Raw genomic sequence first — 27,991 nt, forward strand, 5'->3', positions numbered from 1 at the left:
TTTTCAGTACTAAAAACTTTTGCAAAAAGCCGCGAGCTATGAATTCAGTCTCACTTTTTTTTTAAACTTTTTTGGACAACACAATCGTGACCTTACTTTTTTCAAAGTTGTCCATTCTCAAAAAGCGCTCAACTAATAATCTCACTCGCCATCTGAATTGTCATCTTCGCCAAGAGCTTGTGATAATTCTTCAGCAACAGTATCTTTTTTTTTGGTTTCTTACCGTTCTCTTTGACCCACTTATTCCATTTATCTGTCTTCATAATATCACCATATTGGAACAAGCATGTAACGCAGCAAAAGCAAAAGTTAAGCATTTTTGTGGAGTCTCGTGACTTAATTCCAATTAGATCTGAACATTGAACTTGGCAGTGAAGACAATCATACTTTTTTTCAACACAAGCTTGTTCTTTCCTTTCGGCATCCTTAATAGCGACTTTTTGATTAGTGAAAAATTCTTTCCTGATTTTTGCTGACGAGAAGTGTGAAAGCTTGCAAAAATTGAATTCATTTTCAGCCAATACAATCTTGACGAGTTGAGGAGATGTCTTACGCTTATCAATATGACAATCTGTAGCTGGCACACAACACAAACCTTGCTTGCTCTGTCTTTCCTTCACATATGATGGATGTTCTTAATATTTCTCCCTTTCAAATATTAACTCAGGTTGAGAGTTGGATTGAGAGGCGTTAGTACTTGATGAACTATTTGCATTCAATGGTTGAGATGAACTTGATGATTGAGAATTTTGGAGAGAGTCTGGAGATATTGAGTCCAATTTCCTCTTTTTTGATTCTTTTTCAATAATGGACTCGTAATGTTTAATATAACAGGCATGTCCAGAATCTGTTTCTTGTTCATACAAGAACATGCATACCTTATTGTGACCCAGTAATTTACTGATAGGAATATCATTCAAACAGAATGGACAAGTGCGAGCTGATCCATTCTCAATGACAGCAATAACATCCTTGCGTCGTTGTTCAACCGACTCGTTTGTTGTTGAATTAATGGAGTAAAAACCTTGTGACATTTTTTCTTGGTTGTTCGAGATTCCATAAAAGTTACGAAATTAATTCATTCCAACTGCCAGCCTAACAAAAGGACAAAAATGAAACAAACACGAAAAAACATATGATTTGATCAAATTCGCACATCGATTTTGCATTAATTTCCCTTGTTTTTGCTTGATTTCTTGGTTTTTTCTTGTTTTCCTTGAATTTTCACTTTTTAATGCACAGAGTCAACTTCAGTGATTCAATCTGATCAAGTTTCATGAGAATTTGTACAAATTAACAGGCTGAAAAAATGGTTCTCTGAAGAGATTCAATTCTACCCTTCGATTCTTGCACACCCGTGGCAAATTTTTGCCACCGGAAAAAAAACCATTTTGTCCTCCTAATTTATTGTGACGATGGGGATCAAAACTTTTGAGTTTTTCAAAGTGAGATTATTGTTTCATGACGTTTGGAAAATCAAAGATTATAATGAGAATAGTAATTACTATTCACTCCAAAAACAGACGAAAAAAATGGAACAAAGTATTCTGTATCCACTCAGGTGCACATCAAACGTTCGATTTGTTTTTCTCGTTTTCCTTCTTTTCATTCTCAGCTTGCTCATGTATGTGGGAGCAAGCTGTGCTTCCTCTCTTCCATCTCCTGAGTTCGTGACGAGAAAACCCGGAATGAATGTTGGAAGATCTTCAAATCTGTCGGCCATTTGTTCATTGAAATGCAAATTCAAATGTTTGTACAGTGGTCATCGGCGTGTGATGATGTCAGGAATCAAGAATAGGACCTCTCGTGGATGTCCCATCTGTCATTGCAGGGGAATTGGAGCTCGAAGACGAAAACATTTTGAGGAATCGTTGGATACATTGGAAGATGTTCTTTCGGATTGGTGGTGGTTGTGGCGAAGATACAGACTTCCAAAGATGTAGTGAATGTGTTTGTGTTTCAATGTCTAGTTCTGAAGAAGAATTCTTCAGCACACCTCTCGTGTGATCTCTCGAGTTGCCGTCGTGATCATTATCTTGTGTGATGACACGAATAAATTGGCTTGAAAGTGGTCAGCTAGTGTGAAGTATCACTCGAGACACAATTTTACTGTTGTTGTTGTAATCGTGAAAGTATCTCTCCGTACTCTCTGCACATGCGTTGAATGGCTGAATCTGAGCTCGAAATGAGCATGATAATGAGTTGCTGTAAGATGCTTCTTTTTTGTTCACCAGCAATGTAGGGATTCCAATCGGTCATAGTGTCATTCTTAATGTTGCCCTGAACGAAAGGAGAGTAACTGATAGGCCCCAAAAGGAAATTAAATAAATCTCGCAGTCGATGGTCTTTTTGTTGTTTCGACAAGTGTTTGGCGTAGGCCTTGACGCAATGTAGGTATGTATTCTTGTCACCGATAGCAGCAGCAGAAGTCATTGCCATTTCTAAATCATCAATAATGTCAATATTTACATTTTCTGGGGTTGCTGTAGCGGTGGTGGCTTCTGGATGTGTCAATTTGAACTTTTTCACGGCTCGAGCTGCCTTTTGACGAAGTGTCATGAGGGTCACTTCTGTCTCTTCAGCATTGAGTTCATCTTCCTCTGTATTTGCCGTTCTACCTTGTGAAAGAAATGGTGAAAAGATGGAATGTGAGTCTGCCACACAAATCCAAGTGTTCAAATTCATGTCATAGGCAAAAGACTCCCCATTCATGAGTGTCAAAATTCCAACGCCGTTCGAAGTGACCACTACATCATCGACAATTCGGCTCTGATCCTCCTCGCTGCTAATACCTGAATTACTGAGTAGCGAGTCGACGCTGGCTCTCACCAGACACTTTCCCTTTTTAATGTCCCACAAATAAAACATGAGTTCGAGTGTGTAGACGACCAAATATTCACCACAACAATTCAAATGTTCCACCTTAGAATCCAGAATCATGGGTGGCAAGAGTCTCATTCCAGAGTGTGTTGAAAAGACGTGACACTGATTTGAGGGGAATGTGCAAATACATATAAAGTAATTGGTACCTGCAGCTTGAATTGGATAGTTGCATAGTTCGCTCCCTGTTCCTGAAACAGTGGCTTTCCATTTAATGGTTCCATTGGACTTGTATTCTACAAGTCCCTCAAGAGAGCAAGTCAATTCATCGCTCGAGCTAATTTTCAGATAGAGCGGCTCAGTAGGTATGGCAGAGATGTCTCGATGTGTGGCCAATAAAGTAGTAGGAGGTTGATTTTGCTTATTCTTCTTCGATTTGCTCTTCTTTTCTTGAGTGCCAGCTGCAGCATTTTGCTCTGTAGTATTGGTAAAATCCTGACGTGTTCGCTTCTTAATCAGTTCAGCATTGGAGACTGTCACTCCAACTAAATCACTCACTGTCGGAATAATGTTTGTTGATTGACCAAAACCAAAGGATGTTGAGGCAACAACGGATCTTGACTGATCCACTCGAGAACTCATCGCCTGCAACAGAGTGTCATCACTTCCTAAACCTAGTTGCATTGTGTCATTGAGTGTACCTGTGTTGGCATTAGTGTCATCTGCTCCTGTAGCACTTGTTGGAGGTTTTTGTTGAAGGTCTTCATCTTCGTCATCCTCGACAGCGGTATGGATTGGTATAATTCGCTTTTTACCTGATGCTGTGGTGGTAATGGTTTGTTGTTGCTGCACCGCCTCTGTTTTCTTTGGTTTTTCTGTCGTAGTGGTAGTACTAGGGATGGCTGTGGTGGATGGAGGTCTATTTGTTGCAGCGGTGGTATTGGTTGTTAATGAAATATTATTATTGGAGGCAGAATAGGGAAGTAATGGCATGGATGAAGGAGGAAAGTGACCTAATGCATTTGATTTTCGTGCCACCATGACCGAGTCATCCCTGGGAATAGAAAAAAAGGTGGATGGATACTCTTTCAAAACTCCTGTCCATTCAGTTCCGTAAAATTCTTTGAGCATTCTTTGTTTCGCTTCTTTGTCGATTGTTTTTCCAAAATAAACCTTCTCAAAGGCAACTAAAACGACTGTTCCATCAGTACAGCTGGCCAAGAGAGTGGTACCATCAGTGCTCCAAACCAAGTCACTAATTCGTTCTTTGCAAACATGTTTCAGTATCGCAATGGGCTCAGTCGACTCGGTACACCAAATCGTTATGGTTGCATCTTCACTGGCACACGCAAAAAACATTAATGTGTGGGTTGACTTTTGGAAAATGACAGGATTAAAGACAGAGCACGATACAGCGTCAGTTCCACTCTTGTATGAAATAAATTGTGATATATCATCCCGGAGTACAATTTTAACACAATATGACCCTTGATAAAACCCATTAGGAATGAGAATATATTTTCCACAAGGTGAGAAACTTGGTCTGTAGTATAGAATGGGAGCAGTACTGAACTGATCTACAATTCTCGTATGAAGTTGAAATTTTCCATCCACTAAAGCCCAAATGCATGCCATATTTTCCGACTGAGAAACAAGATATCTTCCAATTGGATCAAATGCTAGGCCTTTCACGTGATTCATGTGCTCGTTCGAGTTCAAAATGGGCTCATCAACATTCTTAGATGTCAAATCGTAAACAATGACCTTATTATCAATTGAACACGATGCCAAATACCTGGAATCATGGCTCCATGCAACAGAAAGAACATCCATTTGATGTGATTTAAACAACTTGTAATGTTTCCAATCTTCCTTTTCAGTACCAGCTTTAGTGACCTTAGAAAGTGACACGGAATAGTCATCAGATGCAGCTGCAAGAAATTTTCCATTGGGACTGAATCTCACGCAATTCACATTGGAGCTGTGTGTTGTAATTTCCTTGATAAGAAACTTGCTTGCATCTGTTTTCACTGTTTTCACTTGATGACTTTCTGTTGCATAGAGATCAGTTGTGGTTATCAAGGGTTTTGCATTACTACTTATACTATTCGTCGAATTGGTATTTGCATTCGAGTCTTCGGCTCTACTGCTCACCGTCGTTGATGAATTTTCTTCAGTAGTATTGCTGCTATTGATATTATTACCAGTAAGACTTTGACCACTCGGAGTGTTAGAATGAACATCCATGCTTTGATCCGATGATGGTGAGGAGGACGCAGTAAAATAATTACTTGATCTCCACACACAAACTTTTCCAGCATGAGCAGTTGCAAATCGTGTATTATCAGGATGAATATCAATCGAGAAAATTGAAGAAGACTTTTCCGTAGAGATCCAATGAACACTTTCAAGCAATAATTTCGGTTGTTCTTGTCGTTGTTCCGTGAAAGCCTTGTTTGGAGAAGAAGAAGAGGCTTTTAATTTCTTTGATAATGATGGAGAGGATGAAGAATTTTCACTCATTGGTTTCAGACTCCGTTGTTGTTGTTGTGAAGAAGCCACAGAGGATGAAGAAGAATCGGACGTGGAAGGGTTCGTTGTGGACATCGGTGTGTTCGTTCGTTTGAATGGATGAATTTTTTTTTCAAACAAATTTTTTTTAAATAGTTGGTTTTGGCGGCGGAATCATTCGAAAAAATTTGTGCCCTTTCTGTTCTATATGGCTTAACGCAATTGCACCAACATGGTTGTGATCCTTTGCTTTTAACTTTTTTGAGGGATCCATTCCATACATATATGGATCTTTGCATCTATTGTTTCATATCAAGAACGCAAAGGATGTGTTTCAAAATATTCCATAAAAAAATACAATAGTTGGTGATTTATAATATCTTCTTCCCTTTGATCTAAGGTGAGGCTTAATTTTGTGCATCGTATTGTTGTTGTGGATGGGAATATATTCCATAAAAAAATGAAACGATTTCCAATCGACGCTCATCAAGACTCTTCCTCTCATAAAAAGACGAAAATCATTCCGACCAGTTCAGAGAGGCAACAACAACAGCAGCAGCAGAACGATGAAAAGATTCCGAATTTCAAACAAGAAGTATTATCGATCCTTGCAAAATTAAATATGGATGAGGTGGGATTGATTATGGAATTTCTATGTACAGGTGAAATATTGATGATGAGCCTTTGTTCTAAACGGTGGTATGAGTCTATCTGTTCCATTGTCAAAGAAAAATTTCCTACATATGTGATTCATGACCATGATAATAGTCATGGATGGACACTCACTGCGGCATTAAGAGGTGCCAAATCTATTTCCATTTCATCACATGAAAGTGTTGAACAAGTGAGTCAAGTTGTGAATGAAATTGCAGAACAAGGATATTCTCTTTCATCATTCACTAAAAGATTTAATTGTGTTTCGATGGACCCCACAACTCTTTATGACATATTGAACACTCGAATTCAACAACGTCGAGATGAGAATGCAGCAACGACCAATGTTAAAACAGTTGTTTTGAAATTTGAAGATGATTTGGAAAAGAAAAGTCTGTATGATGAAGATGAGAACGAGGATGTTTCATTTAAAGACATTGAAATTAGGGAAATACCGATTGGGTTTAGCCTCAAAGAATTAACACTCAATGAAATGTCACTCGATCGATCAACTCTTTACAGAATCTTGTCAAAATGTTGTGCACTCGAAAAACTAGATCTTCTTTGTCTCGAGCCAGTGTATTATTCCGTTGGAGGTGATCGTGGTCGAGGTCGTGGAAAGGGAGGTTTTAAGCGAGGAAAAGTACTTTGTATTGAAGATGAAGAGGATGAATTTTACAATGAACAAGAGGGTCTTGTATATGTTCCAGTATTAGAATCCCTTAAATCTTTGACCTCTGACTCCATATTTGACTATGATGCAGGTGAGAAATTTATGATTGACATTTTAAAATTGTGTCCAAACTTGGAAGAGTTGCATTATATTTATCAGTATCCTGTCAATGACTGGTTTTTGAGCCATCTTGCCAAAATGTGCCCAAAACTTAAGAACATCAAAATTTCAGCCTACGATGGTGCAACTCCAATAGAGCTAGAAGTGACAGATGAGGGTATTTATGAATTTTTGAAAGCATTGCCTCAACTTGAGCACGTGGATTTTTATCCATGTTGTAACTTTCTAGGAGAGCTGTTTAAGAAGATTGGAGAATTCTCTCAATTGAAACATTTTAGAGTCATTCGAGAGGGCTACAATAGCGGATTGGTTACTATGGCAGATGATGTTCATTTTGGAGGAGGAATGTTGCCAAAACTCGAATACATTGGGGTCGGAAGATGTAATAATTTTAACACAAATGAAGAACTTGACAAATTTTTCACTACTCTTCGATCCATTGCCCCTCATTTGAAAGATTTTGGAATTATCTTTGATACAGATAGGAAGTTAATGAATGGGAAACAAATCATTGAGCTCTTTTCTGACTCTCTCACTCATTTGAACCTAGAAAAAGCATCTGCAGAGCTGATCAGCAATCTGCCCAAAAATCTTTCTACCTTAGGACTGATGATTGACAATGAATTTGCAAGCCAAAATATGTTGAGTCTATTACAGCCCAATCATGGACTTAAAAGGCTGAGCCTTATTTTTACGCAACCCATCTCACTCGAAACCTTTCAAAACATGATTGAAAAATTGGCTGTACATATTTATCCCTGTGTGACACATCTCGAGTTGCTTGATGTGGTCGATCGATCGGTCAGTGTGGGCGGCCACAATTTCAAAGGGATCGATAATTACTTGGATTGCATGTTTGAGAAAATTTTAAGAAATCCAAAAGCATGGCATGATTTGCGTTATGTCGATGGAGTAGCATTTTCGACCATAACACGATTGTTAAAAGTTCGACCAACGATTCGATTTAACTTGGATGAATCCGAAAAACACATAGTTCTTGAGGATGAACGTTCTAATTTTTATTATCAATGGTTGGTCCTGGATCAACCTTTTGAGAGTTGGTCCCAATAAAGTCAACTGAATTGAAAGTGTTGAAGATGATGAGAACAATGGTGAACAACAAAGAATACTCTTTAAACATATTTCAAAATGTCCAAACACTCAAACGTTGGCGTCCTCAATTAGAGAATCTCATCATGTCCTTAATAAATTGATGTATTTCATGCATGCAATTTTAATTCATTGAAAAATACTATTATTCAACTCTTTATTTACAAAATTCTTATTCAAAATCAATCTCCTCCTCTTCCAACTAGTTTACTTTTCCACAATCGAGAGAGTTTCCTTTGCATAATAATCCTTTGTTTTCATGGGCACATATTCGCCATTTTCCCAAGCTTGTAAATAATTGTCATAAGTCTTGGCAAAAATGTTTCCAGATTGTCCCATCGGTATCACAAATACACTTGCTTCCAAATTTGAGTGATCAATAATTTGTCGATAGGTGGGTCCAAAACTATTCGATAAATTGTCATCGGATGGTGCTCCTTCATTGATGGTATCTGTTCCTCCAGATCGTCTTGAAATTCTTGTTCCCAAACATCCAGTTAATCCATATGCTCCAAATAAAGGATGTGTAAATTTCGTCTGATGAATTCTATACGATGAATATGCTGGAATGAATGAAAATTTTGAACGCAACACTGAAAGAACTGCTTGCAATTGATCTCTTGCAAATCCAATACAAGTCTTATCACTTGAAAATTTCACACAATTTGGATCGACGACTGTTGGATTGGAAATTTCTTGTTGCATCACTGTGAGAGAGTATCGAAGCGAGGCTGGGAAGGAATTTTCTTTTGGTGAAAATGGAAGTTTTGTTTGATCGTATTGTGTCTCATTTGCAGCAAGTTTGGTAATATATTTGAGCCAATATTCAAAAATGGTGGCGAGTTTTGAATCAGGTATCATGTCACCATTCCAATCGATTAATTGTTTGCGAATTTTTTCTTGATATTCATCTTTGAATGGTTTCATCTTCTCGAAAATATTACGATTCATGATAAATAACTGACTGACGCTATCTGTTTGCAAATTAGTCATGTCTTGTAAGGTAATATTTGTTCGACTTGTCACTAAATTTGAAATTAAACTTTGAATTCTCATAGATCTTGAATAGAGCAAGCCATAATCATTGGTCAGTCGTATCACTGAAGGAGTATCTGGTTTGTTATTGGCAGAGAAAATGAAAGAAGCTTTTTGTTGCTTGACCTCTGTTGGAGTCAAATCTGGAAGAGCATCATATGGAGAGGTGAAAAATGTGTTGGTTTCTGGATCAACATCCCATGAATAATCTTCTTCAGCTGTCAAATAGGTCTTGACAGGTCGCAAACCCAAATTTTCATCGGGTTTGGTTCGAAGTGGAACTCGACCAGCAGTTGTATAGGCAATATTATTATTGGAATCTGCATAGAGGACGTTGAGTACAGGTGCCGTCAACTTGCCAAATGCCTTATCGAATTCATCAAAAGTCTTTGCGGTTGGAATGGTCAAGAATGTCAATAAACTAGTGTCCTGAATGTTCGTATCCAAATATCGGAGAGCAAGACGTTTCTTTCTTGGTAAATTACGAACTGAGTACAAAGTATCTACGAGAGGTCCAAATTGTGTGGAAGTTACATTGAATATTGCCTTTCCTCCATCTTTTAAAGTCAATGTGACCGATTTAACAGTATATGGAACTGTTTTTCCCTTATAAATGTAACCAGAGCCATCTTCTGTTTCTTGTACTTCATACAAATCCATAGTGTCTGCACCAGCATTGGTAAAAGACCATGAAATACCATTTCCATTTCTACCAATGATAATGCATGGTAATCCAGCGATGGAACCGCCAATAGTTTCCATTGGAATAATTCCTGTCACTTTCAAATGCATGAGAAGGAAAACATTTGGAGCTTGTAAATGAAGATGAATGTCATTGGCATGGAGAGGTTGTTTTCCTTGTGTGAAGTCTCCGGAAATGACCCAATTATTTGATGCTTGCATGTAAGGTCCCTTATTGGCGATAGATGACGAGAAAATGTTTTGTGGATCAAAAACGGACCAAGCCAATCGTTGTCTAATGGTAGAAGATGATGAAAAAATGTCACTCAAATCACTCGCACCAGAGAGAACTTTCTCAACAAGTCCATAAATGCTCGTCTTGGAAAAATCCAACAAATGATGCATTGTGTCACCCCATAAAGTATTGGTGTTTGATTGTTGTTGAGTGGCTCCATAAGTAACAGTAGTTGTGTTGAGATTTGTTTTAGGTTGTGTAATGAGTGGAAATCCATTTGGATACTCGTTTGGAAGGATGCTGGAAATTCTTGCAGCTGACAACCCCAATACATCCAATTCGTATCTCTGAATTTCAGAATAAATATTTCCAGAGAGAGTGAGTGACAAGTATTTGTGATGGGCTAAAATATCCGCTCCAGTGAATACTGTAGGTTTGTAGCCAATGAGTTGATACTCGACAGGAATTGCTGGCATTGTTTTCACGTAGAAACTCAAACCATTGGCGTAGGCGTCTAGTTTATCCCTGTCAGAGCTATTCAATAATTTATAATCTCGTTGAGCAGCCTCATAGAGACCCAAGGTGATATAGAATCGATCAGAAAATAGTAAATTCACACCAAATGTTTGTGACAAAGTGCCCTGAATTGTTCGTTTTAAAGTATCGATTTGCCACAATCTCTCTTGAGCATGAATGTATCCCTGTGTGAAATACAAACTATATTCATCGGATGCTGAAATGTGAATCACGTCATTTGCGTCACGCTCAACACTCACGCTTCCTTTTTTGAGACTATCGATGAATTTAGAAGCATAGGGCAATGCCTCCTTGTAGGTTGGGTTGTATGCTGACTCGTCGATAATACTTTGCATGTTCAATGTTCCACGTGTAATTCCCTGTGCTGTGTTTTTTGTAGTTCCAATCCAAACTGCAAAAATCACCAAACCTATCAACATGATGAAATAGACCAAAAATGATCCAAATTGTAAAAATTTCAAAATATATTCCGTTGTTTGTTGATATGCTTGATTTCTACGAGTTTCTTCAATAAGTGACGCAGCTGCATTTGATTGTTGCTCTTGTTGAGCGGAAGACGAAGATTCGACATTTTGAGGGACGCCTCGATTTCCGACTGAAATTAAACTTTGTTCGTCACTGATCCCATCTCCATCTTGATTATAATTTTCATAATGGTCGTCAGAGTCATCCTCAGAGTCATTATTCAATTCAGCAAATTCATCATCGACTCCATTACGATGAACCGCTAAATATGGAGCAGTGTTTGATTTACGTTGTTTTCGAGCATCTCTCAACATGATTGCCACCTATTGTTGTTGTTGTTGTTGGAAATACAAAGGAAAACGCATCACGCAAGAAGAGTATTTGAAATGTGATGAGTATTGACACATTTCCATAAATAAAAAAATTGTTTTTCAATGATCATGAATTGATTTTTGAATATTGATCAATTTTTCAGAATGATCATCATCATGGACGCACATCCAATGAAATCATCATTATATGGTTATTCCATGATGATGATCATTATAGGATTTAAATAATCAATAAATTGAAAATCAAATATAAAATCAAATTCATCATTACATTCCGATATCATCATCATCATCAAAACAATGGAATCATTTGTTCAAATTTCAATGCAGACACCAACACCTACCCATAATGCTAAAATCAACAAAAATCCAACCAACGACAAGACCACAAACGCAAACAACGAATTACAAATGGCAATGAGATGCGGAATGGTAGCAATCAAGTAGAAAAAGGGAATGGAAAAGAAGAGAGTGGCCACCGAGATGAAGATGAGCCAAAAAACCGACGAGGAACAAAAAGGCTTTGAACCACGTCGACCCTTTGTTTGAATCATTTTTTTGGAAATTTTTGGAAATGACAGGAATGACAGGTTTCAATAAGGTGAAACTGAAATAAAAGTTTTAAGTGCTGAGAATCAGAGATTCGGTTGGATTCATGTGAATGTTATTATCAGAATCTCAACATGTTTCATAATGACTCGCTGAAGCCAACTTAAACATCAAATTAGTGATATAATCTCTTTGTGAGAGTTTTGTCAGAGCAAACATTTCAACGTGTTGAGGCACCAATAGTGATGTGGTGTTTCCTTTACATGTCAGAATGTGAGAAAAATATCGACAAGATACTCACAACGTTTTCCGAGAATGTAATGTACACCATGAGAAACTGTTATAATGTTGCCATAACAGAAGTCTAATCCTTAACAAAGAACAGTCACTTATCCTCACTCCAAAACCATTCTTCTACTTTATGGAAAATGAATATACACACTCCAGGCTGCCTTGTGAGCAAATACTCACCCAAGCTGTGATCCGAACCCTCTAGAATGCTCTTGGGGTGGTTTGGAATTACAAGCCACACATCAATACATCTGAAGAATATTTTAATTGTTTTTTTTGTTGATAGTTTGGCATTCAAAGCACAAGTCACCATTTAGGGTAGTTTCAAAATAGTATTTAAGCGGTAAAAATGTGGTAAGGCTTGACATCCTTTTGGCGCGGTCATGTTGTATCGGAATGTGGTTCGAGTGAACATCAAGGCTGTTTGATTTAACAGTTGGCCCTCTCCGAACTTGTTCAAATTGGCATTCAAGAGACATTACAATACGCTTAATAATTTTATTGATTTGCATTTGTGGCAAGTTTATTCTTCAAAGGTGAAACCAATCGAAGTGTGGAAAGTTGATGAAAGGTTCATCATTCTTCTTGCAAACATGCCTTGAACGCTCTTTTTTAGTATTTCTCAAATTGAGATGGCATCTTAGTGAACATGGAATTCCATCTTTCATTGCCTTTTGCATATGTGGAAGCAATAAGTACGAGTAATTGTGCATTTTTCGATACCAATACCTCAGTCAACCAGGAACTTTAAGTAAAGTTTTCAGTTGACTAAAAAATTTTACATTATTTTCACAAGAAACTGATAAGGTTTTGAAATCAAACAACTCCCTTACTAAAGAAGCGTTAGAACAAATATACATGAATAACAATCAATTTATTTTCTGATGATTGGTGGAATAAACTTTCTTGGATTGAGGTCTTCGAGGAATTTACCTGGATACTTCCAACTTAACATGTTCTCATTCATATACTTCATCACAACCTCCTCAAAGTATTGTTATATTGTTAATAAATCATTCACAGAGTTAATCATGGGCAAATTCATTGATGTTCGCGACATTCATTGTTGTGTAATAAATGGCTCAATATTAGTTTGCATTAAATGTAAATCTATTGGGGAACTCTCTAATTTTAATCTGTATAAAGCGATAGGCCATATCATTTTCATCAAATTGCGAGTGAAGTAATATTGAGATGAGATCGTATCAGAGTTATTAAAGAATTACCTGTAATTAAAGAGTTGTGCCCAATATTCAATCGAGTGATGTTTTTCATGTAGGGACTTTTGCTTAATAATATTAACTCGTCGTCACGAATACAATCACGCTCCAGGTCAAGAGATGTTAAAATTTACAAATGAAGGACAGTTGATAATGTGAAGAAGGGTTTCCTCACTATCAAAACACTGAGATAGATTCAGTGATGTGAGATTGTTGAATGTGTGCCCATTTTTTGCCATCGCTCGTACTCCGTTTTTGGTGACAGAGTTTTTCGATAAGTCTAATATCCTCAACTTTTTGAGATGTTCACTGTTTGAGAGAGCATCAACTCCACAAAAACCAATATAATTGTCACGGATATCGATGTCCGTCAGATTTTTCATAAATTCACTGTTGGCAATGGTACTAATACCAATGTCTCCAATAGAACATCCCCTTAAATTTAACGTCCTCAAATTTTTCAAATAGGCACAGTTGGCAATTAAATTGGCTCCTTTTTCTCCAATTTCTGAATTGTAACGCAAAGCCTGCTCATATATTTGCTTTCACTGATGGCTGTTAGATCAGAATCGGAAATACCAAATCCGTCAAGCCGCAACATTTGAAGTTCTTTCATGTTTGCAATTAATGAGATATCACCACCATGTAAAAAAATATAGTTGAAAGATAATGTTTTTAGTCCTTGAAGATGTTCACTTGAAGCAATTAATTGTATAGTGTCCGATTTCAAATCATTGTAATCCAAAATGAGAGATTTCAGTGTGTGCATCTTGTTTGAACCAGCTATTAATTCAATACAGCAATGAATTGAGTTTGGTAATGTTCGTAACTTCAATGAAGTCAAATTCAAATGAATGGAATTTGAAGTAATAAGTCGGAGGCTATCGAAAACATAACCCTCCGTGTGGGCCTTGTCTTCGGTGGTAAACTCTATGGACAAGGGAATACGAGATACTAGTTCAAACCATTGTTTTGAAACTCTCATGCAACGAGAACACAAAATCTCCAATCCAAATATTCCATAATATGATAAATCATGTCACTTCCCACTTGACTGAGGGTGTCATATTTGAACTCAATCTTTGTTTTTTTGTTGGACAAGTGCATTTCTCCCATTTCATTCATCTTTCGTTTATGAAACGATTCTTCTTCAGAAATGGTTTGCTCTGACATTAGTTTTGACATCAGTCTTTTTCTTTCTGAATCAATTCTCCTTCTTCTTTCCATCTTCCATAAATTCAAACATTTTGAAACATGTTTAAAGAGTATATCATTATCATGACTAGTTGCAAATTGAGAATATTCCTCTTCATCGTCATTCATCTTCCCCTCCTCATCCGACGAACGTGAATCGTAGGGAGTGCGAGAATCCATACATCCGACGTCATATGAAATGGCTCTCAAACAAAAGGGACAAATTCGCTGACCACAACCACCACTCCACTCATTCATTGATTTTTGAATCAATTCAACAGTTGATTCTTCGTGATGATTCAAGCTTTGATCCAATTGCGGGATTGAGGGTTTCATTTTTTTGGCTTTATGAATATTATTAGCGCGGGATTGGGTCCACAGAAAATTGGTATTTTCTTGGATTAATTGTGTGTCATGGTGTTACTCTCCTCCATGGCATCGTTCGTGAGAGATTCGATCATTTTCTTCAATGTTTGTGGCATTTCTCCTTTCCACAGAGTAACCATGTGGTTGTAAAACTGTCGACTTTCATCCACAAGTCCAGCATGAATGAGACCTTTCAATACGATGGCTAATGTTTGTTCGGGTGGATCAACATTCATTTGAAGCATTCGATCGAAAGCATCGAGGGCTTGTCTTGGCTGCTGATTTGCAAAATATCCCAACAGTAGGATGTTCCATGTTCGAATGTTGGGCACTCGAGTTTTCACAATCTGCTCGAAAACCTCAACGGCCTTATCAAAATGACCAACTTTGCTAAAGAAGAAAATCATGACAGCTAAGACGGCCTCTTCTTTTTGACAGAGCTTGTTCTGTTTGATCATCTCAACAACCTTCTCTCCATTGACAATATCTCTAGAACGAGCACATCTCTGGAGTAACATAATAATGGTTGGTGGTGATGGATGTGTCTCCTCATTGTTAGAAATAATCATCTCGTGCAAAACTTCGCAAGCCAAATCTCTTCGATCAATCATAGAGTAGGCCTGTATCATACAATTGTACGCATTGGTATCTAACTTTTTCTGTTGCCTCATCTCTTCAAGGGTCAACAATACCCTTTTCTTGTAGCGGAATTGCAAATAAAAATGGACCTTCGCAGTTTTGACTTCCAATTGGTTCTTAATGTGGTCATACTTGTTCACTACATCGATAATGTATATGCCTTCCTCATGTAATTTGTGGTAGGTGCATGCAGCTATCAAGGAAGCGAAAGAGTAGCTATTTGGTTCATATCCTCTCAATTTCATTTCACGAACGGTATCAATTGCTCCACGAATATTGTCCACACTCAGATTGGCACGAATTAACAAATTCCACGTTTCAACATCCATTGCCTCTTTTTCGTGTTTCATCTTGTTACAAATTGTTATGGCAATTTGTGGTTGGCCACATCTTATGTAAAGATTCATGATGGATGTGGTCAATTCGGCACTGCACACGTTGCGCTGCTGCGCTTGTTCATAAATTTTCTTTCCCTCATCAAATAATTTGTGCTTTGTACAAGCTGATATTAGTGTTGAAAAGTTTGACGGCGATGGCTCAATATTGGACTTTCCCATTTCATTCAAAACATCAATGGCTCCATAAGTGTCTTTTTGTGAAATTTTTGCCTGTATCCAACAATTCCATGTGACAAAGTTCATAGTTCCATCTTGTTTCATCTGTTTGAAAATTTCAATCGCCTCTTCTGAGTGACCACAAGCAATGTACAAATAGGCAATACTATTGTACAACTCGGTGCAATGAGGATATTCATGCTTGGTCAACATGTGAATTATCTTTCCTTCTTCCAAGGCTTTCTTTTCTGAACAAATTTTAACAAGAAAAATCAATAAACCAACTCGCGGTACAAGGTTGAATTGTTTCATTTCCTCCAAAACTTCCATGGCTTGTGTGAGATTTTTTGACTTGCAAAGAGAGTTCAATAACAACGCATAATTCACAGGATTTCCAGCATCACCCATATTATTGAGGTGGTTCATAATGCTTCTACATTTTTCGTATTCTCCATAACTTGAAAATATTCTCAGCATTTGATGTAATGTAACTTTCTTGGGTAGTCTCAATCCCTTGTCTACTATATAATTATACCAATAAATAGCCTCTTTTTCTAAATTTTTATCCTGAGCTAACCAGTAAATAAAAGAAGTCCATCTATTTGGAGCGATATACTTGCGAAGTTCTTCTTCTTTGAGAGTTTTCAGTAATTCTACCAACTCGTGAATAAAGGTTTTTTTGTTTTCCTCCTTTTGAAATTTCGAGCATATATCGATCATTTCCATTAAAATCAAAATTCTTTGTCTCACAGAGGGTGTTATCGGTTGTTTGTAAATGTCCAAGTATTGTTCAAAACTGAATGTTGGGCTATGAATAAAATACAGTGCATCTAAAGTGTTAGGTCTCTTTCTGTATTCCAATAAACAATTTTCTAAATCATTCTTTAGATAAAGTCTTTGAGCTTTGGATAGGCGATGTCGTTTTCTAAATGAACGCAAGTCATTACGGAAGCGGTGATTATTCAGTTGAGTTCCGATAGTATCATCATTTCCTTTGTTCAATGACGTCATTGTTACAGCATCATCATCATCCTTGCCAATACCATGCTCACTACGTAAAAAACATTGTTTGCTAAATTGCTTTAAGAAATAGGAATGGCTTGTTTGTAGATATTTCGAAAAGTTGTAATAAAGGCTTGTCCTCGCTATTAATCGATACCGACAATCGGAAATTATTGAAGATGATGATGAAATGAAAGAGCGACACAAATGAAGCATTTTTGTTTGTCTGGAAAATTGAAAAAATTTAAATTGTTGTAAAAAATTTATTGATTTTATTTTATTATTAATACTGACTTCTCACTGATTCATAACAACAAGTGGATGAAACAATGAGAAAAACATTTTTCTTCCAACACAACAACAAGTGTTTTAATTTCATAAAGGCACAACCATTGCCATCGGGACAAGCTACAGCTGCGTGTTTTTCCAATTGGCAACAACGAATCTACTCATCCTTCCGACATTTTTCAATGAAAAATCTTACAAATTCACTTTCATCATCATCATCATCATCCATAACGACACTATCACCATTCACTTATTTTCGTATCAAATATAATCAGAGCATTAAATCAGCACCCTTATTTCGATATTTATTTCCGTTAGGAATTTTGAGTGTTTTGATTTCCTATGTGAGAGGAGTGAGAGAGTATAATCGGAATGTGGAGATGCATATCCCCTATGATGTCTATAAATTCAGTATTAAAGTAACGAAGAAAATGGTACAAGAATTGATGTATTTGAAAAATCAACATCCGTCTGTGGATTGGAATAACTCGGAATTCATTCATGCTTTGATTGTCAATTGTTTTGATAATGCTCATTCGAGACTCATGTGTCAATACATGCTGGACAAATACGGCAATGAAATTATCAAGGAAGTTCTCAACAGCAATAATCATGATCCCTCAAAGAAGGAGCCTCGAACGACTCATGCTGATGAAGTATTTAGCAATTTATTCAGTAAGATTGATTATGCCAATGTAGCCAACGAATACTTTCATCAGTATGTGCAACAAACTCCACTCACTTCGTCGTACTTGGCTCACGATTGGAAATATAGAATGTATCGAATAGTCCATGGGGAGAGTGACTAGTTTGAACAACATTCTTACATTGTGCCAAGAAATGTATATTTTCCCAGAATGTTCTGTGTGTTGATGTTGAATAAGGGCCAAATGCTTCCTAGTTTGCAAATTATGTTTCCCAAAAGTTTGGTGATCAAGAAATTTTTGAATTCCACATTTGCGCAAAGGAGCATGGATAACGAAGGTTAGGTTTTATTCTTGGTGGACCTCTTGCATATATTACTTTTGAATGCTCAAATAAAGCTTCAGCATGAGCACCCTAAAGTCAATTTGTGTGATAGGCTCGTTGGACTCTCGCAATCTCAGCCTTATCTGCAACCTTTCATCTGTCAATGTTGACAGGTGATGGAAAGCACCACAAGAAAAAATTAACAGCACTTCCGCCATTGCTGCTGTGTTGTTGCTGACTCATCATCTCACCAATTTATCGACCATAACAGCAACGAGAAACATTGTTGTTGATTCTTCTCGCGCACAAAAACGAGTGTATTACAAGTAACCAATCAGTTCTTGGTCGTTGACTTTCCCAACAGTAACAACATCATCTAGATCTTGAAATTTGATACAATTTTATTATCAATCATCATCATCACCCCTAATAACACAACGAACGACTCATCATCATGGACACTCTCATTGATGGACTTGTGGATCGAGTATCCAAATTGGTACGTAGTATTAGTATTATTATTGGGAATTTGTTAGAGTTTTCATCATCGTTTTGTCCTAATAATTAACATTTTGTTGTTCTCATCATTACGGCTATTGAATGAAACATTTCTCACATGTGAAATTCTTCTTGCCCTATGATGATGATGGTGTATGTTCATTGTACCCAATCATCATGATGATATGATTGATAACTTGTGTTTCTCTTTACAACATATAATTGTATTCCTCGACGACACACACTAAACCACAATGGTTCACATTATTGTAATTCTTGATGTCATCATTGATCCGCTCCATTGTCGGTTCGCACAACATCTGGCTCGTTTGTTGTTAAAATGCCACTTCTCGCCAACAATAACAACAACATCATGACCATCACCCATATCCAACATACTATGTACGACACAACGGTTGTTGTCTATATAACATTCAATGATCATCACCACTATTTTGTGAACTTGTTGTGTATCACATTGATGTCAATTCAATTCCAAACAATAATTTTGAATATTGACATCTTTTTGCACAATATGCACTACAGCTACCTTTCAATTCTCGTTCCACAACGAATACAATGGGAGATCTACGCCAAACAGCAACCTCTCTCATCAAACTCTCCAATTATCAATTGGATGCTGTTGTCGGCGGTCTCATTCACATTAATACAGCACTCGAAAAGAACTATCATAATGTCATGACGTCCCCAGAGGCACTTGCTTCGATGGGACTCAATTTGCCAGGATTCACAGGCTCTGCATCATCATCAGACAATGGTAAAGCCTCTCTCAATGATTTTACATCAGGCAGCAACACATCCAACACCACCCCCACAGCAACTCCAACAGCCTCACGATTGAATTTATTGGACGGACTCAAAACAGCTGTGACCGATAAACTCGGAGGTGGCGACAAAATTTCGGGCAGTGGTTCCACAGGTGCAAATTCTTCCTCCACTTATCCCAACAATAGCAACACGATGATGAGTTCCTCTTCCCTCATGAACAACTCAATCTCTTCCACTGCAAGTTCCGCCTCTACTTCCCAAATACCTCCCGAAGCTCTCCACGCAATGGAAGAAGAAGTCTACGAACGTTTCGTTCGTTCCAAAATCATTATTTTTCAACTTTTTTTAAAAACCTTGAGTGCCGCCATCAAATACGATCGTTTGGATCTACGATTCGATGATGATCACTTGCTCATGATTGAGGCAGATTCCTCCAATGTGGAGGCTTCTTCTTCCTCTGGCTCGAATGCCCCTACCTCCTCGTTTGAGGCCACGATAGGTAACAGTGCAGGGTTTGGAGAAGACTTGGATTGTGGAAGCAGCACTATTGCGACCACCCTGACCGATCTCAATGTCGGAATGGACGATTCGGCCACAACCTCTGAAGAAGAATTGATTCCACCTGCTGGTTTCAAAGAAGATGAAATTCCAAGATTGAATAATGACTTTTCAGAGACTCTTTTAACGCAAATTATGGAAACCTTGTTTAATTTGAAGAGTCTTGCATCGAGTGGTGGTGGAAGTGGTGTCGGAGGAATTTTGAATGCCAATACCAATACTGCCAATGATGAATCCTCCAAAACCAAAGGACCTAATCAATATTTGAAGCATTTGGCTGCTCGTGTCCTCTTCAAATTGTCAGTTGTAAATTTTGATGTCGTATTCGTGAGAATTGAGGACTTCTTTAAAAAGATGAAATCCGATGAGGTCGACGAAAGAATTTATCAAATGATTGAATACATCAATTTTGATGCTGCTAAATTGACAAGATTAATTGCACTCTTGAATGAAGTTCAAGCTAAATTGAAACAGAAGGCCTTTGTTGCTCTTGCTGCTCCGTTGAGACAAGCCATTTGGAATTGGATCACAAATTATCCTCATCAATTTATTTCAAATTGTCAGAAAAAGACTGAATTACCTGGAGGTCCACAAAAACTCTTTAATGTGATTGCAGAGAGAAAATTGAAAAAGCAAATTCCACACATATGGCCACTTCAAGCCATGATTCTCTTGTTGTGTCCAGAAGTTTTTGCCAATACCATTATGGCAGTGAAACAAGGCGACAAACCAAAAGCAACTGAAAAGAAGGAACACAAATTCTTGGAAAAAATCTTGAAGGCACTCAAAGAAAAGAATACCAAACGTGATGTCAATTCAGATACTGCTGTTGTGTGTTTCGTTGATTATTATAAGGCCAGTACCTATTTGAAGAGTAGAGATTTGACAGCATTCCGTTTCTTGAATAGTGAAGTGCAAAATGCTCTGCATGAACGTTTGATGAATGTCGATAACCCAGTTCGTCGTTACGGTACCGAAGAAGTGGATGTCAAATTGATGGTCGACTTTTTCGTTTCTGCCTACAGAATCAATCAACGACATGTGACAAGTTACATTTTCCCTCATTGCTTCAAGTCAAAGAATACTGTTTTCAAGTTGGCTTTGGCTAAAGCAATGCTCAAATTGGCCCGAAAGAATTCTACTTCTCTCAAGTGGCATCCAACTCTCGCTCATAGCTACAAACATATTGCCAAGTTCGTTCGTACCATGTTCCAAGAATTACTTCAACAAGAAAGTCTTTTGTATAATAAGCGTTCGCAAGTTTCACAACCATCCTCCAATTCTAGTTCACAAACACCACCCTCAACTGAGACTTTATTGGCTTGCTTGGCTGTGTTCTATGCTGAGCCTCGTCTAGTTTTAGAAAACACAAGTGACAATATTGCTGGTCACATTAACGAAATTTTATACTTCTTTGTTGGTTTGGTGAATTGCTTGGAAGGTGTCTCAAATTATCAAGTTCAGGCTCAAGCTTACAAATTGCTTCAAAAATTGTTCCAACCACACTACATTATGCAATGGTGTCCACAGGATATTGCAACAGGTTTTATTGACTTGAGCTCTTCAGTTATTTCTAGATTATGCTTTATCTTATTCCAAGATAAGGAATCACAAGGACAAAATGTCACTACAATTTTGGAATTGGTCAAAGATGTTTGTACTGCATCGAACAAGTTCTTAAGCTTACACAAGGACAAGATCACTGAACAAAACCTTGCAAGCAGAAAACGTACTCAAATGTGGGAATCTGCCGAGTCCACATTACTAGTTCTTTTGTGCTCTACTGATCCTGATATTTGGACAACTGCTGCAAGCGTTTTCGGAGATTTGTGTGACATGATCGACATTTTGGAGAATAAGGAGACTCACAATGGTATTGCTCAAAATTATCAACTCTATCGTAAGATTTCGAAATTGGATGAATTGGGTAAAACAAGAAACCATCAACAGAAATCAATTCGTCGTCTCTTACGTCGTGTCGAGCTGCAAACCAAGGCAAACTTGGCTGCATTTATTGAAATGTACTCTAGATGGAAGGATTTCACCAAGACCCTCGAGGAAGGATCCATCCGGAACAAGGAAATGATCGATGACGCACGTCTTGTTGAACACACTCGTTTGAAGAATTTGTGGAAAAACTATACTGCATTTTTGTGTTCGATGGGTGGTGTCTGCTTACAATCAAGCGAAAGCTTGTTGACTCCTCAACAACAACAACAACAGCAACAACAAAACCCTCAATCTGCACAAGATCAAGAAAACGATGGTTCTCTCTCAGCCAGAGGTGCTAGAGCTGGAACTGCTCTGAAAAAGGAAAAGAAGGACTTCTCCATGAAAGATGACCTCATTAGAAATTTGATGAGATTGGTGATCAGTGATGTACCACTGATTCGTGACAATGTTGCACAAACGATTGGTACCGAATTGGCTCCATCACTTTATGGTGTCTTGTTCCAAAATTTGCATAGTTATGTCTCTGGATGTTTCGAAGAGGGAGCATCCATTGTTAAAGTGTCGGCAACATCTACATTATTCGTGGAAAAGGCCATCCATATTGTTCGTTCTGTTTTGGAACAAGCTCAGGAAAACTCTGAAGATTTGGCTATGGCAAAGTTCGAGACTTTGATTTTGAGCTTTATTAGATATTGTTCTCAACTTGTTCTCAACAAGGATTACAATGTGATCAAATGTAAATTATGTATTCTCATTGAACTCATGATGAAGAGAAAGGAGTATATTACATTCAACAATGAGATCATGTTCAGATTTGAATCATTGAGACATATTAGTGAATGGATGAGTGAATTCGTCAACAAGACAGCCGTTAATAGCACAACATCTGTTGTTGAACTAGATTTCCCTAATCTTGATGCTCTATGTATGAAGGCAATTTCTGCAGTGCTTAAGGATTTGAGCTTTACCAAGGTTCGAGACAAACAATCGTCAGGAAACAGCTCTGAAAAGAATGAAGATATGAATAAGCGTGAATTTATCAAGTACTTCTCTTTCCTTTCGAGATATTTGACTCGATCCAAGACCGATAAGGATGCTCATCCTCAACTCAGAGAATACACCATTCTCTCACTTGGAAATCTTCTCGAGTCTAACATTAACTATGGTCTTGAACAATTCATGAAAATGACCTACATTGAAGATCAAGAAACTCGATCTGCTTTCTTGAGTGTTTTGACTCGTGTCATGAAGCAAGGTATTCAGTTGGACGAGGAACAAAGTGCCGAAACTGTCAAGAAATATGACAAACTTCTTAACATTTTGCTTGACAGTCCTCACTTGGATTTGGTCTTCTTGATGCTGTCAAGTGTTTCAGTGAGTGAAATGGATGACTTGTGTAAGGCTCTCATTCGATTATTTGCTGAAAGAGGTAAAGCCCTCGATCTTCTCAAGAAGTTGATCGACAAGGAAATTGAAGCCACCACATCGGTTTCGACTCTTTTCAGAGCTAACAGCTCTGCTTCTAAAATGTTAACCGCATACTGCAACACAGTTGCTGCATCATACATGGTTGAAACTATCTCTGAACTTGTTAAAAAGATTGTTTCTGATCCAGTCTGTTTCGAAATTGATGACACAAAATCACTCAAGGAAGGAGAAACAATTGAAAAGAACGCTGCACATCTTGCATCAACAGCTCAAGAATTTTTGGAACGCATCTTCTCATCTATTGATGCCATGCCATCCCAAGTTCGTTATATTTGCAATTATCTTGCCCAATCTGTGAACAACAAATATCCTCCACAAAAAGGCGAGGAGGATAAGCACTCTGCCAAACATGTGATTGTAGGCGGTTTGTTGTTCCTTCGTTTCTTGAACCCTGCGATTGTGTCTCCAAAGAACTCTGGTATGGTTGATCAAACTCCAAGTCCTGATGCCTCGAGATTCCTCCTACTTGTGACTAAATTATTGCAAAACGTTGCTAACGGTGTTAAATTTGAGAGAAAGCAAGGTGGCGCAGCATCAGATAACAAAACAATCAAGGAAGGCTACATGGTCAGAATGGATGACTTTGTTGTCAAGAATCTCGAGAGAGCTCGTAAATTCTTCGATTCAGTTTCAGCTGCAGTACCATCTGATTTCAAGGAAACAGAACACATTCTCGAGGATGAACTTCGTGAAGAGAACTTTATTTGTGTTCACAGATTCCTCTTCAATAATATGGAAAAGATGCAACAACGATTGGTACAATTGCAAAGATCAGGCTCAAATAATCTTCCTCAAAAGTCCATCAAAAAATCAATTGAAGAATCTATGGATGCTCTTGCAGTCTCACCTGTGACAGATCCAAAGAAAGTTTCAGAACATATGGAACGCTTGCAAGCTGTACTTACTGAGCTCGGTAAACCTCCAGAAAAGGAACAAAAGAAAGCAACAGTTGCTGCAGCATCTGAAGAGTTTAGTACAGGACATTTGTTGCAACTCTTCAGTGACAACAAGGACAAGGATCTTACTCAAATCGAAGAACGTAGGATCTTTTACAAGTCTGGACAAAGCAAGGAGCAACGACCAGTCTTCTACTTTATTCTCCAAAACTTGGGCGCTCATTTTGCAGAACAAAGTTCTGGAGACAAGGAAGATGAGAAAGTCATGTACCACGTATTCAAGACCCTCTTGACTGCTTGGACAAAACCCTATGAAATTGTGGTAGATGTCACTGGTTTGCGTGAAGAGACTGGACTCCAACCTGGTCACATTGTGAACTTCTTCAAAACATTACCTCCTGGCGCAAGAAAGAATTGTGCTCGTGTCATCTTGTTCAATCCAAATTCATACCTCAAGACGCATCTTTCTCAAAAGTTCTCATATGTTAAGAGAAAGGCCATCAAGAAGAAGCTCTCGTTCTGCATCTCGATCCGTGAATTGGAAGAATTTATTGAAAGGAAGAATATCGATTTACCTCAATCCACATTAGATTATGAACGTGATGTTGAATCAACTTTTGCTCCTGCATGGATTTTGTCTCAACGTGGAGAGAGAAAGGAAGCTATCATCAAAGTTTCCAAGAAGTATTTGTGTGTCATCACCTTGGAAGACTCTATTCTCAATCATGACACAAAGAAGATTGACTTTATTGAGTTATTGTCCATTTCTCATGCCACAATTTCCACAAGTGGCAACAGTGAACATGTCTCTGTTGAATATGGAGGAAATAACAAGATCATGTTGAAGGCTGAAAAGAATGATCTCCTTCTCATGAATATTAGAAACTCCATTTTCAGACAAAAGAGTGAAGCATCATTGGATGACAGAGTCGGAAGAGAACGTGCTGAAGGTATTCGTCAACAAGATATTCCAGGATCATTATTGAACATGTGTTTCCTCAACTTGGAGTCCAAATTCCCTCGAACAAGAACAGAGGCTTACAATTTATTGGCTGCTCTTGCTGAACAATTCGAATTCCCTGTCACATTAATGGAAACAGACTTGATTTGTGTTCCTCACAACACTGGAGACTTGGTGGTTCACTTGTCTGAACAAGTCAGTAAGGCCAAGCCAATGTTGACCACTCAATTCCTTCGAGAAGCTTTGCGTGGATTCAACAAGATCAGTTTACCATACAAGTACTTGTGCTTGAAATACATGAAGCCATGGATTAAGAACTTGTCCGTTATTTTCGCTCAAGCCAATGATGTCAAACAACAGCAACAACAACAACCAATGAGTTCCGATATTAAGGGTGGTTCATCATATGATATCGGAGTGTTGAATGGTTCCCTCATGACTTCCTATGAAGCTCAAGTTCAAATTGATAGAACCAATGAATGGTTCCCAGATTTGGTCAAGTCCACCATTGACTTCCAAGATATTTATCCTGCTGTATTGTCTGAAATTTGGGGAGAATTGTCAAAAGATGGAGCTCTTGTTGACATTTCAATGAGATGTATTTTAAATGCTGCTCATGAAGCAGGACCAAAATCATCCAAGAAGTTTGACATTTTGAATGACTTGGTAATTACATTGGCATCTGGTGGACATGCTCCAATCGTTGTCAACATGATTGTTGAGCAAATGATGAATGTTATAGATACAGAAATTCGTGAAGTGAGTGACAATCTTGAAGAGAGTCCAGGATGGGCAAAGGCAATTATTTATTCAAGATTCTTGCTCATGTTGAGTTTCCAAAACAGAATTTCAGTCTTGGAGAATTTACCAACATTGATTTATATCATTTCCATGATGATCGGAAGAGGAAACATGTTCCTTCGTTCGACAATTCGTGCTCTAACCATCAACGTTGTTCACTCGTTAGCCACCAGTCTTTCATTCACCAACGAACACAAGAAGATTATGCAACAACATTTGAATAATCTTGTTTCTGATAAATTCCAAATCATGTTCATGGGAACAGATGCTGCTCGTGACATTGATCCATTCGTGTCCTTTGAAGAAGGAAGCAGCGTCACCACATCTTCTAAAAAGGAGAAACCATTGAAGATTTCTCCAATTACCATGTGGGATTTAGAAACTTTGACCCACTTCTTCTATGAAGTCACCAAGACTTGTTACTTGGTAGATCCAGAATTACAAAAAGGATGGCACAAGGAACTCGTTCAATTATGTCGTTCACAAGCTACCAAAGCAAGTCCAGTTTTCCTTCCTCGATTGTTGACCATGTATGGAGTCCTTGTAAAACCAGGAGAAGAAACTCAAGAAACACTTCCATTTGTTCTTGATCGAGTTGTTGAGAGCTTCTCCTCCCTCACCGATAACACTGTCACAACCACCACTCCATCCTCATTCCGTAATGACTATCGAGTTGCTTCTCTTCTTTGTCTGGGTCAGTACAGTTACAAGATTTCACCTGATGAACCAATCATGAAGCAATTATTTGCCATTCCAATTGTACTTCTCGGTTTGAGTGACGAGTTTTTATTCCCAGCAGTGGTCCATTTGTTGGATTGCGTGTTGAATGCTGTTGCAGCTAGTCCTCAATTCCAACAATGTGCATCTATTGAGGAATATTTCAATACCTATTGTCGTGTTCAGGGATCTTTGATTGATAATCTCATTACCAAATTTGAAGTCACTTGTGGAGTCAGCTTCCGTACTCACTTCTCTTTTGCATTGAGCTGTCTCTTATTACGTGGTCTCACCAATCAACAAACCAAATCAGTCACCAGTAATATGTGTGCAACCATTATTTCAATTTCTGCTCGTTTACAAAATAATAGATTGTTAATGACTGGTGAGATGGATGAAGATTCTATGATGAGCACCATTGATAATCCACAATTGCAAAGTTCTTCTCAATCTGACATGTCCAATGCTTCCACTCCAACCACTGCTGGCTCTTCCACATTGTCACCAATTTCTTCCAAGCCAATGAGTGATTCCTCTATCAAGTTCTACTTCTCCATGTTAGGTTTTATTGCTGCTCTCATTCCAAGTGACTATGAAAAATTGAATTCTCTCATTGGTGTGAATCGTCTCTTCGCCAACGAAAAGATTTTCACATCTGCAAGCTATACTGCACTTCTCTTTGCAAGATATTTGGTCACTGTAGTACAAAATGTTGACATGGATACTGAGAGAATTGCAATTTATTCACTCTTGCAAGATGCCTTCCAAAAATTACCTTCAGTGTTCATTCCAGTTTATCCAGATATCATGCCACACATGATCAATGTATATAATAAGGCCAACATTACACGTATTGCAGAAGTATCACTCACGTTGATTGACACCATGATGCAACAAACAGATCAAAAGAGCTTCAAACCAAATCCATCGTCAAATTATGATGAAATTTTAGCAAAGGCAGGATTTGGAGGTTTGTTCCGATTGGGATCTTTCAAGATTGCGACCGATAAGACACGACATGACATGAGCGTTTTGCTAGTTGGATTTTTAAATGATATTTGCAAAAAGTAAGAAAGAAATGTAGA

The 27,991-nt window shown here is 37.9% G+C and overlaps 8 protein-coding genes across 8 annotated transcripts; 3 read left to right on the plus strand and 5 right to left on the minus strand.

Moving 5' to 3' along the window:
* Positions 1-635: 635 nt before the first annotated feature.
* FDP41_008570 (uncharacterized protein) lies at positions 636-1,034 on the minus strand (the record flags this gene model as incomplete). The annotated part of the gene is made up of 1 exon (XM_044712438.1): positions 636-1,034. One exon carries the CDS (start codon positions 1,032-1,034, stop codon positions 636-638), a length of 399 nt encoding a protein of 132 aa, XP_044558076.1.
* Positions 1,035-2,106: 1,072 nt separating this feature from the next.
* On the minus strand, positions 2,107-5,427 carry FDP41_008571 (uncharacterized protein; the record flags this gene model as incomplete). Its single annotated transcript, XM_044712439.1, has 1 exon — positions 2,107-5,427. One exon carries the CDS (start codon positions 5,425-5,427, stop codon positions 2,107-2,109), a length of 3,321 nt encoding a protein of 1,106 aa, XP_044558077.1.
* Positions 5,428-5,791: 364 nt separating this feature from the next.
* Positions 5,792-7,849, plus strand: FDP41_008572 (uncharacterized protein; the record flags this gene model as incomplete). Its single annotated transcript, XM_044712440.1, has 1 exon — positions 5,792-7,849. The coding sequence occupies one exon, from the start codon at positions 5,792-5,794 to the stop codon at positions 7,847-7,849; it is 2,058 nt and encodes a 685-aa protein (XP_044558078.1).
* A 246-nt stretch (positions 7,850-8,095) lies between these two features.
* FDP41_008573 (uncharacterized protein) lies at positions 8,096-11,727 on the minus strand (the record flags this gene model as incomplete). Its single annotated transcript, XM_044712441.1, has 2 exons — positions 8,096-11,164; positions 11,518-11,727. 2 exons carry the CDS (start codon positions 11,725-11,727, stop codon positions 8,096-8,098), a joined length of 3,279 nt encoding a protein of 1,092 aa, XP_044558079.1.
* A 2,487-nt stretch (positions 11,728-14,214) lies between these two features.
* On the minus strand, positions 14,215-14,763 carry FDP41_008574 (uncharacterized protein; the record flags this gene model as incomplete). The annotated part of the gene is made up of 1 exon (XM_044712442.1): positions 14,215-14,763. The coding sequence occupies one exon, from the start codon at positions 14,761-14,763 to the stop codon at positions 14,215-14,217; it is 549 nt and encodes a 182-aa protein (XP_044558080.1).
* A 65-nt stretch (positions 14,764-14,828) lies between these two features.
* On the minus strand, positions 14,829-17,204 carry FDP41_008575 (uncharacterized protein; the record flags this gene model as incomplete). The annotated part of the gene is made up of 1 exon (XM_044712443.1): positions 14,829-17,204. The coding sequence occupies one exon, from the start codon at positions 17,202-17,204 to the stop codon at positions 14,829-14,831; it is 2,376 nt and encodes a 791-aa protein (XP_044558081.1).
* Positions 17,205-17,458: 254 nt separating this feature from the next.
* Positions 17,459-18,085, plus strand: FDP41_008576 (uncharacterized protein; the record flags this gene model as incomplete). The annotated part of the gene is made up of 1 exon (XM_044712444.1): positions 17,459-18,085. One exon carries the CDS (start codon positions 17,459-17,461, stop codon positions 18,083-18,085), a length of 627 nt encoding a protein of 208 aa, XP_044558082.1.
* Positions 18,086-18,699: 614 nt separating this feature from the next.
* FDP41_008577 (uncharacterized protein) lies at positions 18,700-27,977 on the plus strand (the record flags this gene model as incomplete). The annotated part of the gene is made up of 2 exons (XM_044712445.1): positions 18,700-18,744; positions 19,290-27,977. The coding sequence occupies 2 exons, from the start codon at positions 18,700-18,702 to the stop codon at positions 27,975-27,977; spliced, it is 8,733 nt and encodes a 2,910-aa protein (XP_044558083.1).
* Between the last annotated feature and the right edge of the window lie 14 nt (positions 27,978-27,991).

Source organism: Naegleria fowleri (genome assembly GCF_008403515.1).
Source record: "Naegleria fowleri strain ATCC 30894 chromosome Unknown tig61, whole genome shotgun sequence".
Taxonomy (NCBI): domain Eukaryota; phylum Heterolobosea; class Eutetramitea; order Acrasida; family Naegleriidae; genus Naegleria; species Naegleria fowleri.